At 42.6% G+C, this 19,668-nt stretch overlaps 1 protein-coding gene across 1 annotated transcript in view; it reads right to left on the bottom strand.

The window, feature by feature from the left end:
* LOC115471817 (leptin receptor-like) overlaps positions 1-19,668 on the bottom strand; it is an 89,359-nt gene that overhangs the window by 26,350 nt on the left and 43,341 nt on the right. Inside the window, exons 3-4 of the mRNA XM_030205656.1 lie at positions 12,619-12,927; positions 8,706-8,829 (exon numbers count right to left, since the gene is read on the bottom strand). Coding sequence (XP_030061516.1) covers positions 8,706-8,829; positions 12,619-12,927 — 433 coding nt within the window. The remainder of the gene's footprint in view (positions 1-8,705; positions 8,830-12,618; positions 12,928-19,668) is intronic.

The raw sequence follows: 19,668 nt of genomic DNA, 5'->3' as shown, positions 1-19,668 counted from the left end.
ACCTGTTTGCAGGCTCAATGTGGCTTACAAGTACGTAAAGGCATTTGCCATTACGGTTGATAACAAATACAAAATTGTGTTGTGGTCAGATGAGGTAGGTGTGAGTCAGGCATCATTGGGTCAAGGGGAATGGTGGTGATTAGTTGGTTATGTATTTGCAGTTGGGCAGGAGAAGTAGTAGATAACTTCTAGCTTTAGGATGCATATTTCTTGGTGATAATTCAATCAGGTCTAGCATATAATCAGGAGACATTTCAAATAGTATCTTGAAGATGATAGTGCTGGCTTTGAAGAATAGTCTGGCCCTGATTGGAAGTAGTGTTGCAAGCAGTGGTGTAGCTCTTTCATATTTTGATTTTTTTTTGAGTATCAGTCTTGCTGTTTTGTATGGTCTGTAGCGACCTTAGTAGGTTGTCTGTGCATCCTACGTATGCTGCATTGCAGTAGTCTAGTTGGAACAAAATCATTGATTGTACTATTAGACAGAAGGATTGTCTAGGGAAATAGCCTCTGATCCTTCTTAGTTTCCATAGGATTTTAAAGCTTTTCTTTGTGACTGCTGAGACTTGATTTTCAAGAGATAGGTGTTTGTCAAGAATTATTCCTAGTATTTTGTGATTCTGTAGGGTATATCTTTTGGTTGAATGTGAAGTTTTGGTCGGACCTGGGATTGTGTTGGCTAGATAGAGCTAGGAATCTGGTTTAGTCTCTGTTTAATTAAAGTTTGGAAGTCGTGGCCCAGTTTTCCATGAGGTCCAGGCCCATTTTAACCTTGTCTGAGATCTCTGTGATGTATTTGTTGAACAGTATGTAGATGGTCACATCATCAGCATATATGAATGGATTGAATCCCATTTTTCCATTTTCCTGCTGAGTGGGGCCATCATTATGTTAACCAGTATTAGTGAAATTAGGGAGCCTTGTGCCACTCTGCAATCCGAGATCCAGGAGGCTGAGAGTTGGTTGGCCATCTTTACTAGGTATGACCTAGTTCTTAAGAATCTGTTGAACCAGGTTGCAACTGCCAAGTTGATTCCCATGTTGTCAAGTTGGGTCATTAGTTTTGTGTGGTCTACCATATCGAAGGCACTCGACATGTCAAATTGTAGTAGTAAGATTCTATAGCCTGGGCTCATCAGCCTTCTGAATTTTATCATCAGCGTGGTTAAGACTGTTTCAGTGCTGTGTAATGGTCTGAAGCCTGATTCTGAATTGTGAAGGATTGAGAAGTTTGTTAGATATTCCATTAGTTGTTGAGATACTAAGCCCTCCATCGTTTTGGTCAGTAGTGGAATTGATGTCACTGGTCTATAATTTGTGAGTTCGTTGATCTTATTCATTGTGTTTTTGGGGATAGGGGTCAATATGATGTTGCCCTTGTCTGGGGAGAATTGACAACTTAGAAACATGTATTTTGTGTGTAGTGTGAGACAGTCGATGAACCAGTCTGGTGGATTCATCATCAAGAAGTTGGGACACTTGTCCAGTAGGCAGTTAGCATGTGCATATTTTGTTAGCATTGTTTTAACTGATTTGGTTGTCGGTATCAAGAATGATGTCCACATTTTGTCTACTTTGATATGTTCATTATTGTTCTGTACTCGCAATCGCGTAGAAAGTCCATGATGGATGTGTGCACTTAACTAGATTTGAGCGTAGGTTAGCTATTTTTTGTTCACAGTTGGTGGTGTTTCATTTGATGCTAGTAGCTTTTTGGTGCTTAGTAAGTTGTTCATGAGTTTGTATACTTTTTTTCGTGTTAATCTGATCTTGGCTCACATATGTGCTGTAGTATTCGGCTTTTGCTCTTTTTATCTTGTGTTTGTATATTCGTATTGCTTTCCTCCATTTGGTTTTTAAGTCTGGTTTATTTTTGGCCCAGTTTCTTTCTAGTTTCCTACATAGATTTTTCATTTCTCATAGCTCACCACTGAACCACAGGCGTGGTTGTTTCTTGTGTGTTATTTTCATTTTAAGTGGTGCTATTTTGTTCAGTGTGTTTGTGCTTAGTTCATCCCATTTACTCATGAAGTGGATGTTGTTGGGTGATATATTTGTTTGTTCTGAAGTGATGTTTACAAAAGGTGTGGTTGTCCACTTTTCCTCTGGTTGTATACCTGTGTGATTTTTTTGTTTCTCTTTTCTTGCCTTTTTCTTTCCATTGAAGCGTGAATGTGAGTTTGTTGTGATCTGACCATATCACTTCTTCCCATTTGTGATTTTCTAGTTTGTGGTTGTTTTCCGCTGAGAATCTGTAGGTAAGTATGTCCAGTAGGTAACCGTTTGTTTGGGATGATGTGCCTTGTGGTGTTTTGAGGTCCCATTGGGTCAGGAAGTTTGATAGCTTTCTAGTATTATGGTCTTGCTGGTTTTCTAGGTGCAGGTTAATATTGCCCAGTAGAAGGACATCTAAGGTACACCACACCCTAGCATAAGCTATTGAGGTGGATCTTTTCCGAGCCTACAGCATTGTAGCGATAACTTTGTCCGGATACCCTCAACCTCACCCTTTCAAGGGCCAGGCCGTAAGACCAAAGGGGGAGGGATCCTCCATCGTGACTGGCCCCTACAGCAGGAGACCATCCTGCGCCGGTAGCAGAAAGGGACGATCGAACAGAAGCCTGATCAACATCTGCATACCAGGGTCTTCTGGACCAGTCCGGGGCCACAAGGATCACTCGACCAGGATGACTGGTGTATAATCCTTCCTATACTGCCATGTTGTGTGGTTATGGCCCGTATAAAGAATCAGCTGGATCTCAGGGCTCAGCTGGCTCTGGATCCCAAGGCTTAGCATGCTATCCATATGATGGGCCAGCAGGCTCCCAAGTTTTCCTAACCTTGTGTTCCTGCAGTTGTACTATGCTTTCTTAGGATATGGGATATGCATGTTACATGTCACGGTGACACAAGGAAGGAGCTGGGGGCCCTGCAGTCCATGTATAGCAGATATAATTGGATGTAACCTTGAGACTGAGGACCATGTGAGCTCAGGATGTTGCTATGGAAATATGTGCTCGGAGTGGAAGAGACACCAGGTGTTTCATGATATGTACTAGCTGGTTTCATGGTCATTTGCTATGAGCACAGCCATACTGATAAGAACTAAGTTAGTGGTCACATGTGCGCATGTGCATATAAGAGGAGAGGATGATATAATGTAGGAAATGTCCATATATGTATACATATAAAGAATAACAGAATATTACAAGAATATCCATATATGATCATAAGTTAGTTTGGGAGAAGTCACATGATTTCTGGGAAGGCAGAACTCGTAACAGTATTTATGTGATATCCGGGAGATGTTAGCTGAGCAGTCCTTGTCTTTCAGGGTGCGCACCTGACTGACAACCTGCTCCAGAGAGAAAACAATTATTTTGTATATTGGCTCTGTGAGATATAAATAAAGATATGGCTGATTGCACCTAACTGAGTCTAAGTTTTCTCTCTTATTTTTTACAGCCTATGAGGCTGTAATGTTTCTCCCCTCCCTATCAGGGCTAGGAGATGGGGAAAAAACACACTAGCAAAGCGAATCAGTAACCTGCCCAGCATTGGCCACGGGGGAAAGGCATAGAGCAGGCCCATGGGCCAAGGTTGAAGAAGGGCATCGATGCCTTTTGAGCCCAGCTCTCGTCCCCTGCTGAAGAAACGGAGAACCTTCGCAGTGGCCATTAAGTCCATCTTTGGCATCCCCCAACGGGCAGTTATCTGATCAAAGGCCAGAGGGGAGAGCGTCCACTCCCCCAACTCCAACTGGTGGTGACTGAGAAAGTCTGCTTGCACATTCTGTGGCCCCGTTATATGAGCCGCTGTCAAGAAAGAGAGATGAGTCTCTGCCCAACAGCAGATCAGAGCCGCCTCACGCGCTAGGGGTGAACTTCTGGTGCCCCCCTGACGGTTTACGTAGGCGACCGCCATCGCATTGTCTGAAAGAACTCGAACTGGGCAACCACGGAGAAGAGACAGAAACTCCCAAAGGGCCAGAGGAATCGCCCGTAACTCCAAGCGGTTGATAGACCATGACGCCTCCATCCAAGTCCAAACGCCCTGGGCCGTCTGTTGCAGGCAATAAGCCCCCCAGCCAAACAGTGACACATCCGTATTGACTATCTCCTAGTCCGGGATTGCCAGAGGAATATCCGACACCAGATTCTTTTGAATGACCCACCAGTGAATGATTGTGTGAAGACAGGCCGAACATGGCACCCGAACCTCATAATCCTCAGAGAGCGGAGACCAACAGCTCAGAAGGTGCCACTGGAGGGGGCGCATGTGAGCTCTGGCCCACTTTACCACGTCCAAGGTAGAGGCCACGGAACCTAGAACTTGTACATAGACCCAAGCCCGCGGGTTCGGAGTTTAAAACAGCACTCGAAACTGAGCCTGTAACCGCTGTACTCGAGCTGAAGGAAGAGAAACTATCCCTGTTTGGATATTAAAGCATACCCCCAAGTATTCCAGTGTTTGGGAAGGCATTAGGCTGCACTTCGGGAAGTTGCTCACCCAACCAAGCGACTGAAGCAACCCACACAAGCTAGTCATCTAGATAGGAATGGACCTGAATCCCTTCCTTCCTGAGAAAGGTTGCCACTACTACCAGGACCTTGGAAAAGGTCCGAGGCGCTGTGGTTAGGCCAAAGGGCATCGCTTTGAATTGAAAATGATGACCGAGCGTTGCAAAGCAAAGAACGCGCCTGTGGGGAGGCCAGATTGGAAAGTGTAAATAAGCCTCTTTGAGATCGAGAGAGGTCAAAAACTCCTCTGGCTATACCGCTGCGATCACCGATCGGAGGGTTTCCATGCGGAAAAGCCGAACCTGTAAGGACCTGTTGACGCACTTGAGATCTAAGATGGGTCGCCAAGAACTGCCCTTTTTTGGCATCACAAAATAAATGGAGTATCGACCACACCCTCTTTCTGCTGGGGGTACAGGCTGGATGGCAGGAGGGTGTGTCGAATGGCCCGCACCTTGGCAGGACATTTGCAAGGAGATTCCAGAAAACAGTCTACTACCGGACGAGTCAATTATAACTTGTAACCATCTCTGATAACTTCCAAGACCCATTCGTCAGATGTTACCCTGGTCCACTCCACCAGGAATAGGTACAGTCTGCCCCCAATAACCGGCTGGATATGGACCAGGGCCTCATCATTGGGCAGACCTGGCTGCAGGCTGGTTTCTGTTACCGGAAAGGAAGGCCCGCCTGTCACCTCGAAAGGGCTGAGGCCTCTAAGAAGACCTTGCTCTCTGAAAAGAGGCCCCGCGACCTGGATGGTAATGACGTGTATCCCTAAACTTAGGTCTAGGTCCCGCCAGTTGTACAAACTTGGACCTGTCCTCCGGGAGGCGCAGGCTCTTAGAGTCACCGAGGTCCTTCACAATCTGTTCTAAGTCTGTCCCAAACAAAAGCTTTCCCCTAAAAGGAAGCCTTGCTAAACATGACTTAGAGGCCACGTCTGCAGCCCAATACTGCAACCACACCAGCGATGCACGGTGACCGCTAGGGAAACCTCCTTCACCGAAGTCCTCAAAAGATCATAAAGAAGATCTGCAAGGAAGGCTAAACCGGACTCCAAGGCCGGCAAAACAGCCACGAGATGTTCCGGAGAGGAGGCTTTCTGTACCCACGGTAAGCATGCCCGCCCACGCCGCATAGGAGCCACAAACTGATGCCTGCAGGGAAAGGGCCGATTCTTCAAAGGACAGCTTCAAGCAAGTCTCCAACTTATGATCCTGAGGGTCCTTGAGCACTGTGCCACCCTTCACAGGAAGAGTGGTTTTCTTAGTGACCGCTGTGATTAAGGAATCCACCGTAGGGACCTTCAGCAAGTCTAAGTCAGGAGCAGGCTACGCGTAAAGACGCGACATAGCTCTATGCAACCTTAAGCCCACTCTCCGGCATATCCCACTACGCCAAAATAAGGATCTTCATGGCCCCATGCACATGAAAGGAACGAGGTGGGCATTTGGTGCCAGACATAATAGAGGGCATCTGACCTGTTCCCCCTGACGATTCAGGGGGGAACTGGCCAAAACCTCAAAAGCCCTAACAATCAGGGAGGGAAGCTCTTTCTTGCAAAAAAGGCAGGCAGCTGTCGGATCATCCCCCTCCTCAGAGGGCAGGGTGACCTCATCTGCCAAATTTAAAGATTCTGAGGGACAGCCCGGAGACAAAACCGGGCCATCTGTGTCAGATAGCTCCTCGGGATCCAAAATCTCCACCCGGGGACGTTTTGGCAGGAAAGACTGAGAGGCTGCAGCAACCAAAGTTTGCTGAGGAAGAGACGGGGCTGCCTGAAGAGAAGCTCCTGACTTCTTCAAAAGAAAGGCATTATGCATTAATAAAACAAAATCCGGGGGAAAAGGAACTGCAAGAGACGCCCCTGCTCCCTATACCTGTACATCGCTTCCCTCCATCAGAGCCTGTGTCTATCAACTGCCATGTGCGGAGTGGGTCGCGCCTCAGAGGGAAAAATGGCACCTGCCAACACGCGCTGCACTAACTGCCCCGAGGAAACCACCAAAACTATCCCCTGCGCTTCCGACTCATCGGACGCCTCAGGGGAACCCCCGCTGCGGGCTGACGGTGGCAGGACTCACACTCCCCTGATGCTGCTCTCTGGCCCCCACACAAGGAGCAGCGCTTAGCCGCCTCAGAAGGCACTGACATGCTCCACAAACTCTTGTCCCAAAACTGACTCGGCAGAATGTCTACTTCCTCCGTATGATTAAACAAAAACAAAGTCTCTTACCTTTTTTTTTAGTCAGGAGAGAAAGGAAACACCCGATCAGGCCAACAGCCCCGGGCGACAGAGGTAGAGGGAGACCGGGAGGGACCTGGCACCACCATGTGTACACAAGCTGCAAATAGCAACTCAACTCCTGTCTGTGCTAAACTAGGCCCAAAAGACACCAGTAGCCAGATCAAACCAGATCTGCACAGAGATGTCCCTCCACCTGCTAGATAGAGAGAATACTGAGGTTTAGCTGGCTGCACAGGTCCACATATAGAAAACCTCGGAGGTTCTCTGTACAACCACAAGTCTCTGGAATGATCTGTGGGACGCCATGGAATAAAAGCTTGGGAGAAGAGTCAGGTTTTCACCTGAAGTAGAAGTAGTCTCAAGTTATACGTAGCCCCTCTGGGAGTAAATTCCAGAGCGTGGGGGCTACTCCTGAGAAGGCTCGCTGGTGAGTTTTGGAGGGCTTACAGTTTCCACCACAAGTGTAACAGGTAGGGGGAGGTATGGGCCTGGGTCCACCTGTCCATAGTTCACTAGTATACTCCACCACTAGACTACTTCAGAGATTTGCATGCTGCTCTAATGGACCTGAGTAGTGAGGCTGGCATAGAGGATTGTAAGTAATTATTTTAATCACATTTTGGAGGGTGGGAGGGGGTTACTGACCACTGGGGGAGTAAGGGGAGGTCATCCTTGATTCCCTCCAGCGGTCATCTGATCATGTAGGGCACTTTTTGTGGCTTATTCATTAATAAAATAGGTCTAGACCAAAACATCCAACTATAGCCCTGGAAGTTTTTGTTTTGTTCCATTATGGCAGAAAAATATCTAGTGTTAGGAACACCCAGATCTCACCCTTAACACACCCCTGACACATCCCCTTGTGAGTTGAACGCACTTCTGACAGACTTCACAGAAAAATGTCCAAATGTAGATTTATGCCACTGTTTGGAATTTTCCCCTTTTGAAAATGAGCCCCATAGTCTCTTGGCATTCCTTTAGCCCATTTTTCAATGGAAACAGATAATGAAAAAGAATAGAACACGTGACAGTGAATGCATGATCTGCATGTCCCTACAAACTCTTTGGGATGGCCTGCCATTTGCAAAAACACAGAATATGTCAACGACAAGTCGCTTGCATGCTGTTGCATGTCAAACAAAAATGAGCAGGAAAAATATGCCATTTTGTATTTTTTTGTTTACCCATAATGGTGTGCACTCTTTGCAGAGTGAACACTATTTGCAAAGAGGGTGCACTCTCTTCCAATAGAGTGCAACTGCATGAACCATTTCATATGTGTGCACTCTTTTGCAAACAGTGTGCTCGCTTAATGACATTCCCCCAAATTCTGTACATGGCGCCATAAGTTGTGTGTATTAATTTGGCCGCATGGCCAAATTGTACACACAATTTAATTGACTAACAGTGTAATCAGAGGTGATAATTGGTACTTAACAACCAATCAGCAACATTAATTGGCTTTAATTAGAACTTACACACAGAACATTTTAGGCGTATTCTATAACACGGTGCACATAAATTCTAATGCAGACAGTTGAAAAGGGGGCATAGCCATGGGTGTCGAATGAGTGGGTTGTGGGCATTTAAAAAAACTATGCACACTATTATAGAATACACCCAATCTACATCTAACTTGGTCGCAGGTATTCAGGCCTGGTTTTAGGTAGCCTAAATGGGTGCATCTAAATTTTGGTCGCAAGAAAGGCACATGAGCGTATTCTAAAACCAAAATTGGTTTTATGGCGCCAATTTTTAAGGCGCCATATATCAAATTTCTCCCACTGCTCCCATAATGACAAAATGTCAAAGAAAACACCAAATAAAATTCCTGGAAACAGCATGGGAAATGACGCAAAACAAAAATTTTCCAGCTGCCTGACCCTACAAACTCCCACTGATAACAGGAGAAAATTCACAGATTTGGTACTTACAAAACATAGAAGAGATTAGCTCTGTGTTCACTATTCACTTGAGACTTCTCATCAGACGCTTTCAAGTTACAAATTACAGCCTCCATGTCTCCTCTAGTCCAACACCACATGTTCCACTTTAAATCTACATTACAAAAAATGTACAACATATCTGTAGAAGGGCATTTTCAATAAATTCACAAGAAAAATACTAAGCATAAAGAAGAGGAGAAAAAATATATAGATAGATGCTTATTTCCCACCACAAAAATATATTTACAGGTAAGTGTTACAACAGAATCAAAAGCATTTTGGCAAAAGTAAACACTACATTTAAAAAACCTGCAAATACTGGAGGAAGGGTTTTCCCTTCTTTTCTAAGGACAATCACCATAGGGGCTCTTTTACTAAGCTGTGGTAAGTACTAACGCGTGCTTACCGCAGGTTAAAATTCACTACCGCGGAGCATGATCAGATGTCCTGTGGTAGTTTCGGATTGGCATCCGTTTCCCACATACTAAACAGTACCATTTTGTAGCCCTGGGGCATGTTTGGGAGTGGAGAGGTGTGCCTGTGCTCTAATCGGTTAGCGCAGCTACACTGGCACAGGCCAACCAATTAGCATGTGATTAGCACGGGAGCCCTTACCGCCTAGAAAACAGGTGTTGGTAAGGGCTCCCGTGCTAATGGCCATGCGCTATTTGCAAAATTAGCACATAGTCATTAATGTGGGAAACGGGAAACCCAGCCATTTTACAGTCTCACTAATAGTGGCCTCAGCGCATGGGAAATCCACGCACTAGTCATAGTGTAGGCTACTTTTTAGCACAGCTTAGTAAAAAAGGTCCCATAGGCTTTCACTCTCCAAAATTCAGATACATGCAAAAATTTATGCACTGATGGGACAGTGCTGAATGTTGTCCAAGCTGTTCGAATATCTTTTATTTATAGCATGAAGTGAACATACAATGTTGTCTAGTTCCTCCCACTTAAGGAATTCAGAAACTGAAGTCTGGAATCCATAAGAACATAAGAAAAGCTATGCTAGGTCAGACCAAAGTCCATTGAGCCCAGCATCCTGCCTCCAACAGCGGCCAGTCTGGATCACAGGTACCCAGTATATCCAAAAAGGTAGATCTATTTCTTTTAGTTCATTTTCACTGTTGAACAATGAATGGCTCTCCCAAGTCTACCAGGCAAATAATATTTTATGGATTTTTCCTCCAAGGACTAGTGTGTTAATCAACTTGACCATATCCTTTGGCAACAGATTCAACAGCTTAATTATGTGCTGCATGAAAAATAAAACTTTCCACATTTTGTTTTCAACCTGACAGTCATTTGTTTCATGGTGTGTTTTCTTGTTTTTTGTTGTTTCAAAATACTGGCTGGTGCCCAGTTAACTTCTATTTTGCTGCCTCAACCTTCCAAGTGCCCCCCACCCTCCCTGCGATGCCATCACCCTCCAACTCTGAAGCCAAGTAAAGCTGACCAAGTCCAACCCCATCCTTCCCACCACTTAGGTCCCCCAGGACCTACTCTGAAGAGTCCTGGTGGTCCAATGGCATCCTAAGGGCAAGGAGATGCTACAATGACAGCCATTTTCAACAAGGAGCCACCATGGGCAGGAGTAGGCGTTGCTCCCACCCTTAGGAGCACACTGAACCACCAGGACTCTTCATGGTAGGTCTAAGGGGGGCTTATGGGCTCAGTTGGCCCTGCTTGCCCTCAGGGGTGTGGTGGGAGTGGGATCAGTACTGCAGGGGAGGGAAGCAGAATCAATAGAGCAGAGGGCACCTGCATCCTTTATGCGGGTCCTGGCTGAATGTCGGCCAGGATTCGCATAATCCCAGCAGTCAGATCCACTATTATTAGCCCCGGGTATTCAGTGCTGATACCCAGACATGGTTTGGCATTGACTATCTGGGCCTAATTCTGCTTGCAGCGATCAGTGTTTAAGAAAATGCCGATTGCCGCAGGCTGAATATCAGTCCAAGGAAATCTTATTTGAGCTTTCATAACTTTAAAAACTGATGCAGTGGAAGATTCAGAATAGGAAACAGAATCAAACATCTCAGCATTAGGGGGAACCTTGGCAGATTTATATGCAGAGCTATTCCTGAAGCAGAATAAATCAGGGGCACCATCTGAGACCCAACATTCCAATACATTCCTCCTCAACCCCTATTTTGTTCTCCTAGGCAGGAGGAAAGCGACACTTCTGAGCTGCGCTTGCTTCCTCCTTTGTTGGATTCAGTTTGAAGCTTGAAGTGAACAAGGCTGGCAACACTACAGAATGAAATTAGAAGAGGAGGTGACAGAAACAAGTAAGAAGTGTTGCACTCCTCCTCCTAGTGGAAGAACATAAGGAAAAAATTATGCTGAGATACAGAGAGTTGGAAAGGATGCAGGAAGAATGGAAGAATGTTGGAAAAGTTCATGCAGGGATGGGATAGGGTCAGAGAAGATCATATGATGGGCTGGGGGACACCCCACACAAGCATATTTACCTCATGCCCACTTTGGGTCAGCGTTGGCTGACGGTCATAAAGGTGGGGAAAAGGAAACTTGTACAATGCCTATCTTGTCTACTCAACTCTGATCAGTCTTTAAGCCTTCAATATTCAGCCTGTGTTTTTGAAACTGCTGACCACCATAGGCTGATATGTGCCTATACAGGTACCAGCACTAAATAAACGGGCACTCTGTAGATAGTACAGCAATTTATGTGGTCCTGTATGCCCAGTCAGTTATTCAGGCCTGCCACTAAATGTCAGCAGTGCCTGGGTAACTTCTGGGTCCACCCCAACTGTGCCCTGGCACTCAGTGGACAGTGCTGAAGTAGTCTTGCCTAGATTTTAATTATTTATTTATAAATGTTCAAAATACATCAAGTATCATGTGAAAAAAAATAGTGATATACAATAGATTCATCACTGAAAAAAACTAGGAAAAAGAGAAACACAATATTATCATTAACAAGTGAAAAAAAGAAAGGAGTGGAGGAGTGGCCTAGTGGTTAGGGTGGTGGACTTTGGTCCTGAGGAACTGAGTTCAATTCCCACTTCAGGCACAGGCAGCTCCTTGTGACTCTGGGCAAGTCACTTAACCCTCCATTGCCCCATGCAAGCCACATTGAGCCTGCCATGTGTGGGAAAGTGCGGGGTACAAATGTAACAAAAAAAGATGAGAGAAATGGGGAGAGGTGAAGAAAATCACTCCACATCCGGAGAAATGTGAAGGAAATAAAGGAAACTTTAAAAAGGCAAACAAGAGCTAAACTCATCAGGAGAGTCAAAGAACAAAAACTACCTGAAGGAAAACAATTCAGTTACAGCTATTCAAATGGATACTGGGCTAGATGGACCATTGGTCTGACCCAATATGGCTACTCTTATGTTCTTATGTAACAGTAACCACTAGACTCGACGGAGACTTTTTGCCATCAATAAAACTCTTCAATTCTTGAGGATCAAAAAACATATAATTACCACCCTCAACTTTACCACAGCATTTACAAGGAAACTGAAGGATAAAGGTTGCCCCCAAAGCCACCACTTGCAGCCTTGCACCTCACTTGCGTGGACCTGGATAAATCAGGAAATATAAACATATACGATGACCAAAAAACAAGTAATCTCTATAACGGAAAAAAAGAGTCTCAGAACCCAGTTCTGGTCAGGTTCAAGGGCAAAAGTAGGTATAAGTGTTGAGTCTGCCTAGATTTTAAACGGTAGCACTCTGGTTAAGTGCCATTGAAAAAAATGTATATAACCTGGTCACTGCGATTTAACTTGGTCTTTCCTGACCAGTTAAATTGTTTTAAACATTGGGCCCTAAATTTCCAACAAATTAAGGACAAGGCAATAAACTGCTTTTATGTGGAAGCTTGAAAGAAATATAATATTTTATTAAATGCTTTTTGGATACCCACCTGTCATATTTGACAAAAAAGGCTTAAGTTCTGTATCATTTTTAGGTGAAGAACAAGTCACATCTGTTTCACTTGAAATACAACAGAAATCATCTTCTTTGGCCTCTAATTCTGCTGAATTAGCATGTGTCAAATATATCATCATTAGATTTAATCCTTGATCTTCACTCATACTGTAAATGGTCTTTGGCACCCCAGTAGGCAAAGAGGAATGTGAAGTTTTGTTTGAGAGTATACAAGATAAAGTAAAATTCCATGCTGGAATCTGAAATATTGAAGCATGTGATGATGTTGACAGTTGAATAAAACCTGAAAATCCAAAAAGAGACAGGGGAAAGTGAAAATGTAGAAATCTGAAGAAATTAACAGCATGCACACACGGGTACTAAAGCCTTTGTGCTTTATGACAGTATACAATTAAAATCTGTTGAGATCTCTCCCTCTGATATTTAGCCCACAGCAATCAGTACTTTTAAAGCCTGAATCTAGCCTAGAAAACTGTTTCCTGTTGGTTTATGGGAGGCCTCTCTCTATACACTCTCTTGCAATGCACTGAATCTATTTGGTACTTCCATCTCTACGGTTGATTCTTTCCGTTATTTAGGTATTACACTGGACTCAAATCTGTCTTTACTCCTCAGATCTCTGGTCTGTGTAAATCAGGATTCTATATCTTGTATCAACTTTGTTCTGTTAGGAAATACTTCACCCCTACTTCCTTTCATGTGCTTATCCTATCCCTACTGTTCATCAGATTGGACTACTGTAACATCGTTTGTTTAGGTTGTAGCTGGGTCAATCTCAAACATCTTTCGTCCTTACAAAACACTGCTATCTGCACTCTTTGTCAACACGTAGGTTAAATCATGTTACCCCCTTGCTGCAGAAATACCACTGGCCAACTAGGCGCCCAGAATCCATTATAGAATAGATCATGTTAGCACCTCAATGTTGGCATTGCAAACGCCATCGCCTACACCATGTATAAGGCAAATTTAAATGTTAGCATCCAACTCTTGGCCCTTATAAGAATTCTTAAGATGCATACATAATGGGGCCAATATTCAGACTGTGGGAGTTCGCTGCTCTGCCTCCCACAGTTGACGGTGAACCCAGAAATTCAATGCCAGGCCGTATTCAGTGACCAGCATTGAACTTCTGGGGGAGGGGGTGGCCACTATGCACATAACCAGTTAAGCCAATATTCATCAGCTGACCGGTTCTTTATACTGCGCCTAAATCTAAGCACCGCTTATAGAATACATTTAGTTGGCAGTGATTTCCATGCCAATTTTTTAGGCTCCATATATAGAATCTCCCCCTAAGTGCTAATATTCAGCCAAGATAGCTGGCTATCTTGCACTAAATATTAGCGCTTAGCCGGTTAAATAGCTCTGAATATCAGGTGGACTATATATATATATATATATATATATATATATATATATATATATATATATATATATATATATATATATATATAATTAGGAGGATAGTATTTAGAAACATAAATATAAAAACCTAATACACCATAAGATATTAGCCTTTAGAGTATGTCAAAATGGTTTTCAAATGGGAGTATTTGCCCCTTAACAGCAGATTTGTGGTAATAAAATCTATATTGTGATATGACAAGGTAAAAGAAGGGGACATTTTGGGGCTGGCTTCCTATAAGCATAGGAAAGTTTTAAATGTCACAGTTGATTTCATGGGAAGTAAATATTAGATGTGTTACTGGAGTATAAAAGGCACATACCCTGTAAGGTGTTGAAAGAAAGGATGTTTGTGAATAGGGTTAATCGTATTAATAAAGTGCACAACTTATACAGTGAGTTCACTTGGCCAGGGTAAAACTTGTTGCCTAAATGTAATTCACCTTGAGCATGGATTTAGAAATGGTGAGTAATTAAGAAGGGTAATTATTAGGCTGAGGTAAAATAACACATTTCACCATACATAGCTCAATTTGCGTCACTAATCTGCACTACCTCAGTACAGTAGGTAAGAAATTGGCACGTGCCTGGCTGTACCAACACATAGACAGCAGGGCCTAGGGCGGAGCTGCTATCTTGTCAAAGAACCAGTGGTATAGGTCTGCCCCCATTCCATCCCTAACTTAATCAAACATACCCCCTAAAGAATCCTATCCAATCAAATATCCTCCATCCTCCCACCACCAACAATACCTACTTGGATTCTCCTTAATGTTTAGTTGGGGGGAGGGGGAAGGAGCAATCCCAGGTCAGTGCGGCCCTGTGGGCTGTCAACTTCAAAATGGTGCTTTGTGACTATTAGTGAAATCTGGTGTTACTACTGATAGAGGACAAGCTACCAAATAAGGGTAAATGCATCGGCTCACCCATTTTCTGTCCCCAGGGGCACCTATCTGTATATAAAATAAAAGCAGATGCAATGTTGTCTGACTGTCTACTTATATGTGCATATACCCCAAGGAAATTTGATGTGCCTACTTGAGCATGTAAAACGCTGCTGTAAATGTTCAAGTTACTTATAAATGTACCCTCTTTTGTGAACTACCTCAAGCAATATATAGCATTTCATCAGAATATCTCTCCTCTAACTTTTACAATGCCCACTGGACCTACTTGCGTTTGTAAAAATATTTTCCTTAGCTACAGTAGTCTATTGAAATTGTATATAAAGTATGCAAAAAGCTCTCTGAAAAAATATTAAATTTAAACTAAAGAACACACTGATAATTGTCTCTTGCATATACTGCTGTAAAAGCTTGAAAAATATACAGCATTAAAACAAACAGAAATGATGATCTCTGTCTTGGGTTATCTTATACAACAAGATCTGCTCATTAAATTTTCAATGATAATAAAACATGAATTTAGTAACATTGTGGGGCTCATTTTAAAACAGAAAAATGTCTCAAAAACAGCATAAAGTGGCATTTGGACATTTTTCTCCAAAAAACATCCAAATCGTGATTTTCAAAACTCAGATTTGAGTCATTTTTCTCTGCAGTGTGTGCAAATCACAATCAGGCTTGTTGGAGGTAGGAGTATGTCACAAAAAGGCGCTATAAATGACCAGATGACCACTGGAGGGATTAAGGCATGACCCCCCCTTATTCCCCCAATGACCCCTTCCCACCCCTCACCCCCCAAAGATGTGAAAGAAACAGTGCATATCAGGCTATATGACAACTTCAGAAGGTATGGCCAGTCCTACATATCTCACACTAACTGTTACACTTGTGGTGGAAGTGAGCCCTCCAAAACCCATCAAAAACCTCCTTTACACCAATCCTATCCTAGTCCACCTATTCCCTGCCCCCTGGAATGCCTTACCATATGTAAGTGGTCCCCACACCCAACAGCTGACTTTACCCTACAATTTACCAGATCAAAACTAAGGAACAGTCACAGGGCCAAGATCTACCTCAGGTAAGGAGCCCTGAAATGAGAGGCTCCATCTTATTTAAAAAAAGGATCTCGTATTTCTCTCTCAAAGGCAAAGAGGAAAAATAATGGCCCCGATATTCAGACCAAGGGAGATAACCGGGTTGTCTCCCGCTAAACCCGGATATATTCAATGCCAGTCCATTTCCGGTGACTGGCACTGAATATCCAGTTTAATTTTGGCCAGTCCGATTTTAACCAGCCACGCTGATATTCAGCATTGACCGCTTAAAGTGAGACCAACCAAAGTTACTCCACCTATTGTGGCAGCCAAACTTGGCCGCTCTCACTTTAAAAATTGGTGGATAGCTGGTTATATCACCCGATATAACCGGCTATCTTTAAGCCGCTAAGCAACGGAATTCAGTGCAGGAGAGCCAGCTATCCGGTACTGAATATCGTCAGATAGCCACTTAAGTGCTGTTAATATATATGTATGTGCTGAGAAAAGATGTTACACTCTGATTTAGATGTTGGTGGAGGAAGTCTTCAGAGGTAATGCACTCCAGAAACCAATCAGCCACATTTAATTTGTATGTATGTATGTACAGAGAGAGAGATAGAGAGAGAGAGCTGCATTTCGATTAAAATTTCTAATTGGCATTAATCACGAAACAAAAAATGTTAATCTCGTGATTTATCACGTGATTACAGGTGGGGCATACACAGCAATCCATTGGGTCAGCATGCATTTCTTCCCCCCACCCCGGCATCTTTTTGCGAGATGTAATTATCTATTTATTTTGAATAAAAAAATCAATTTTCTTTATATCTATAGGGAAGGCTAAGTTTGCAGGAATTACATCAAAGCATGTAGCTAATTTATTTCTAATGTCTTGCATATTTTTTGAAATTAAATCAAAAAATGTAAAGTTCAGAAGAGGAGGGAGGAGATTGAATTGTTAGTAGTGTATCTCACTTGCTTTTGTCAAAGCTAATTTGCATATTTTTGACAGGTGGCCATGCCCGCTTTTGGTCCTAACAGCCAATGAGAATCAAGGACATGCCAAAACCCTGCCCATACCTGTCCATATCCCCGCCCCCTTGATGACATCACCATATGTGACATTGTAGCCCAAATCCTAATTTTATTTTATTTTGTGTGTTTCAATTGTGAGCCGCCTAGAATCTTGGATGGTGCAGTTAATACATTTTTAAATAAATAAATGAATTCTTGTGATTAACAGAGAGCTAACCAAGCCTTTCATAGACAATATGATTTCAGCTGCACAGATACAATTAAATTGCCAAAAGGATAGGCAAACATGAATCTGAATATGCCAATTACCCTAAAAACTAAAGTTTTTCTAATGCAATTATCTGTGGGTTCATTAAACCTGTAACTCAATAGGGAAGATTCAACTGAATGAAAGGATAATTACTTTGTAGTCTATGATGAACAAAAGTAAAGTAGAATGCATAATAGCTTCATGACCCACAAATTGATACACAGGCAATAACATACTAGAGCTCACCAAGGGGCCTATTTACTAACCTGTGTTAAGGTTTTTCACCCAGCATGCATTGAAAGTCATAATTAAGGCACACCAGGTGAAAAAAAAAAACAACGTTTGATCACTAATCTTTTGACCACTATATATCAGTTGACATTGACATTATTGTATAATCCACTCTGCTAGTTTGACAATTGGAGGGTGTGCCAAATCTGTGTTTCATTTGTAAATTAAGATGAATAAATTCACCCTCTAATTCAAAAGAATTAACACAAACAGATGTACCACATCTAAAATTACTTTTATCTTCATCTGTACAGTAATGTGGAAAGTGGTAACTCAGCAATAACCATAGTAATTTCTGTGGGGGCGGAGATGATCTCCATGGTATTACTACGGGGACAGGGACGATCTGCACGGTATTACCACAGTAACAGTAATAATGATTATGGTTTTACTGTGGGGATAGGGAGCATTAAAGCAGTAGCACCCTCAGGTTTCTAAGTTTCAAGCTTATTCACCATTTGATATACTACTAATCGGTAGAACCATCTCGGCAGTTTAGAATGCATTACAAAATGGAAAAATAGGAAAGGAACTACAATAACTTTAAAGAAAAGTCATTCAGCATAGCATGCATACAGAGGGCATCAAATCTGCAGCCACAGTCAGGTGGTAACATACCTATGGGTCAAGCATTAAAGGATTCAGAGAAAAGATGTGTCTTTAGACCTGACTTAAATTGAGAATTCCAGAGTTTAATTACACATTGAGTGAAGAAACTTTTCTCCGATTTGTTTTAAATTTACTACTTTCTAGCTTCATTATGTGCCCCCTAGTCCTAGTATTTTTGGAAAGAGTAAGCACACGATTCACGTCTACCCATTCCACTCCACTCATTATTTTATAGACCTCTATCATATCTCCCCCCAGCCGTCTTTTCTCCAAGCTGAAGAGCCCTAGACCTAGCCCTAGCGCACTGATTTGGAAGAACTGCTTCTTAATGAACTTGGAAACTTGTGTGGCCTACAGTAAGCTTAAAAAGTATCTTTATGCTGTTCCAGCAAGCAGTACTTGATCTGAAAAGACATTTTCATGTGCTAGATCTACCACAGATGGCAAAAGAATACAGCTGAAGCTTGAAACAGTTGATGGACTCTTATTTTTACATGAACTTTAGGAAATGATGAACTATATAATCAGTATTTTTCTTGATTGTTAAATAGATTTCTTCTTCAAGATATGTGTGACTTATTTCCATATTTAAATTAGTGGGGATATGGTGGGGATGGGGACCATTTTCATGACTGTGTCACTCTCTACTTTGTGGATTCAGAACCTAGTGCTCTGGCTTGACTGCAGCTGCTCTTTGTGCCTGCTAGAAGCTGCCACTCTAGGCAACAGCCTAGACTTCTTAATGGTTGCCACTACCCTTGAGATATAAAATAAGTGTATTTGTGGATATTTCACATAGGTACCCTATTATGAAATGACCCCTGTCAGATTCTAACCAGATGTATCCAAAGCACTCAGATTGCAAGAAGTTCATTAAGCTGCCCTAGAGAATGACGGATGTGGGGGTTATGTTTGCCCTGAAGTTCTCTTGCAAATCTATTGTAGATTATTAGGGTAATGGGTTTATTTTTCTTCATCCAGACCATCTTATTTCATTTCCACAAGTAAGCCCCCTTAAGCCAGCTGTGTAATCAGATAAGTAACATAGGCTGATTCATCACCTTTTTTGTACTGATATAAATGTATACACATCTTTAATTTTTGTTTCTTTTTACTGCCTGATTGGGTCCTACCAACTATGGATTTAGGTTCACTTGTGTTTGGCTTTCTAGTATCTGTTATTTTTTTTGTGTGATCGACTTCCATGCATAATGTTTACATTCTCATAATTTGAACTTTATGAATCATAAAAAAACCAACATCCAGTCCTCCCCACAAAACATTATACTTCCAAAGTGAAACAAAACTAACATTTTTTTTCTTTCGGCAATGAAATAAATATACTGCATTACCAAGCATTTTTAGGGATGCCTTAAAACTGCTTTGTGCTTCTGAGCAGGCTGTCTGTCTCCAAGGTCTTTGGTGTATAGGCATATGAGGCTGTCTGATAAATTACAAAACTTAAATTTTCTCATTCATGTTATAATATT

Source organism: Microcaecilia unicolor, chromosome 6, assembly GCF_901765095.1.
Source record: "Microcaecilia unicolor chromosome 6, aMicUni1.1, whole genome shotgun sequence".
Classification (NCBI taxonomy): domain Eukaryota; kingdom Metazoa; phylum Chordata; class Amphibia; order Gymnophiona; family Siphonopidae; genus Microcaecilia; species Microcaecilia unicolor.
This window is presented reverse-complemented; position numbering and strand designations above follow the sequence as displayed.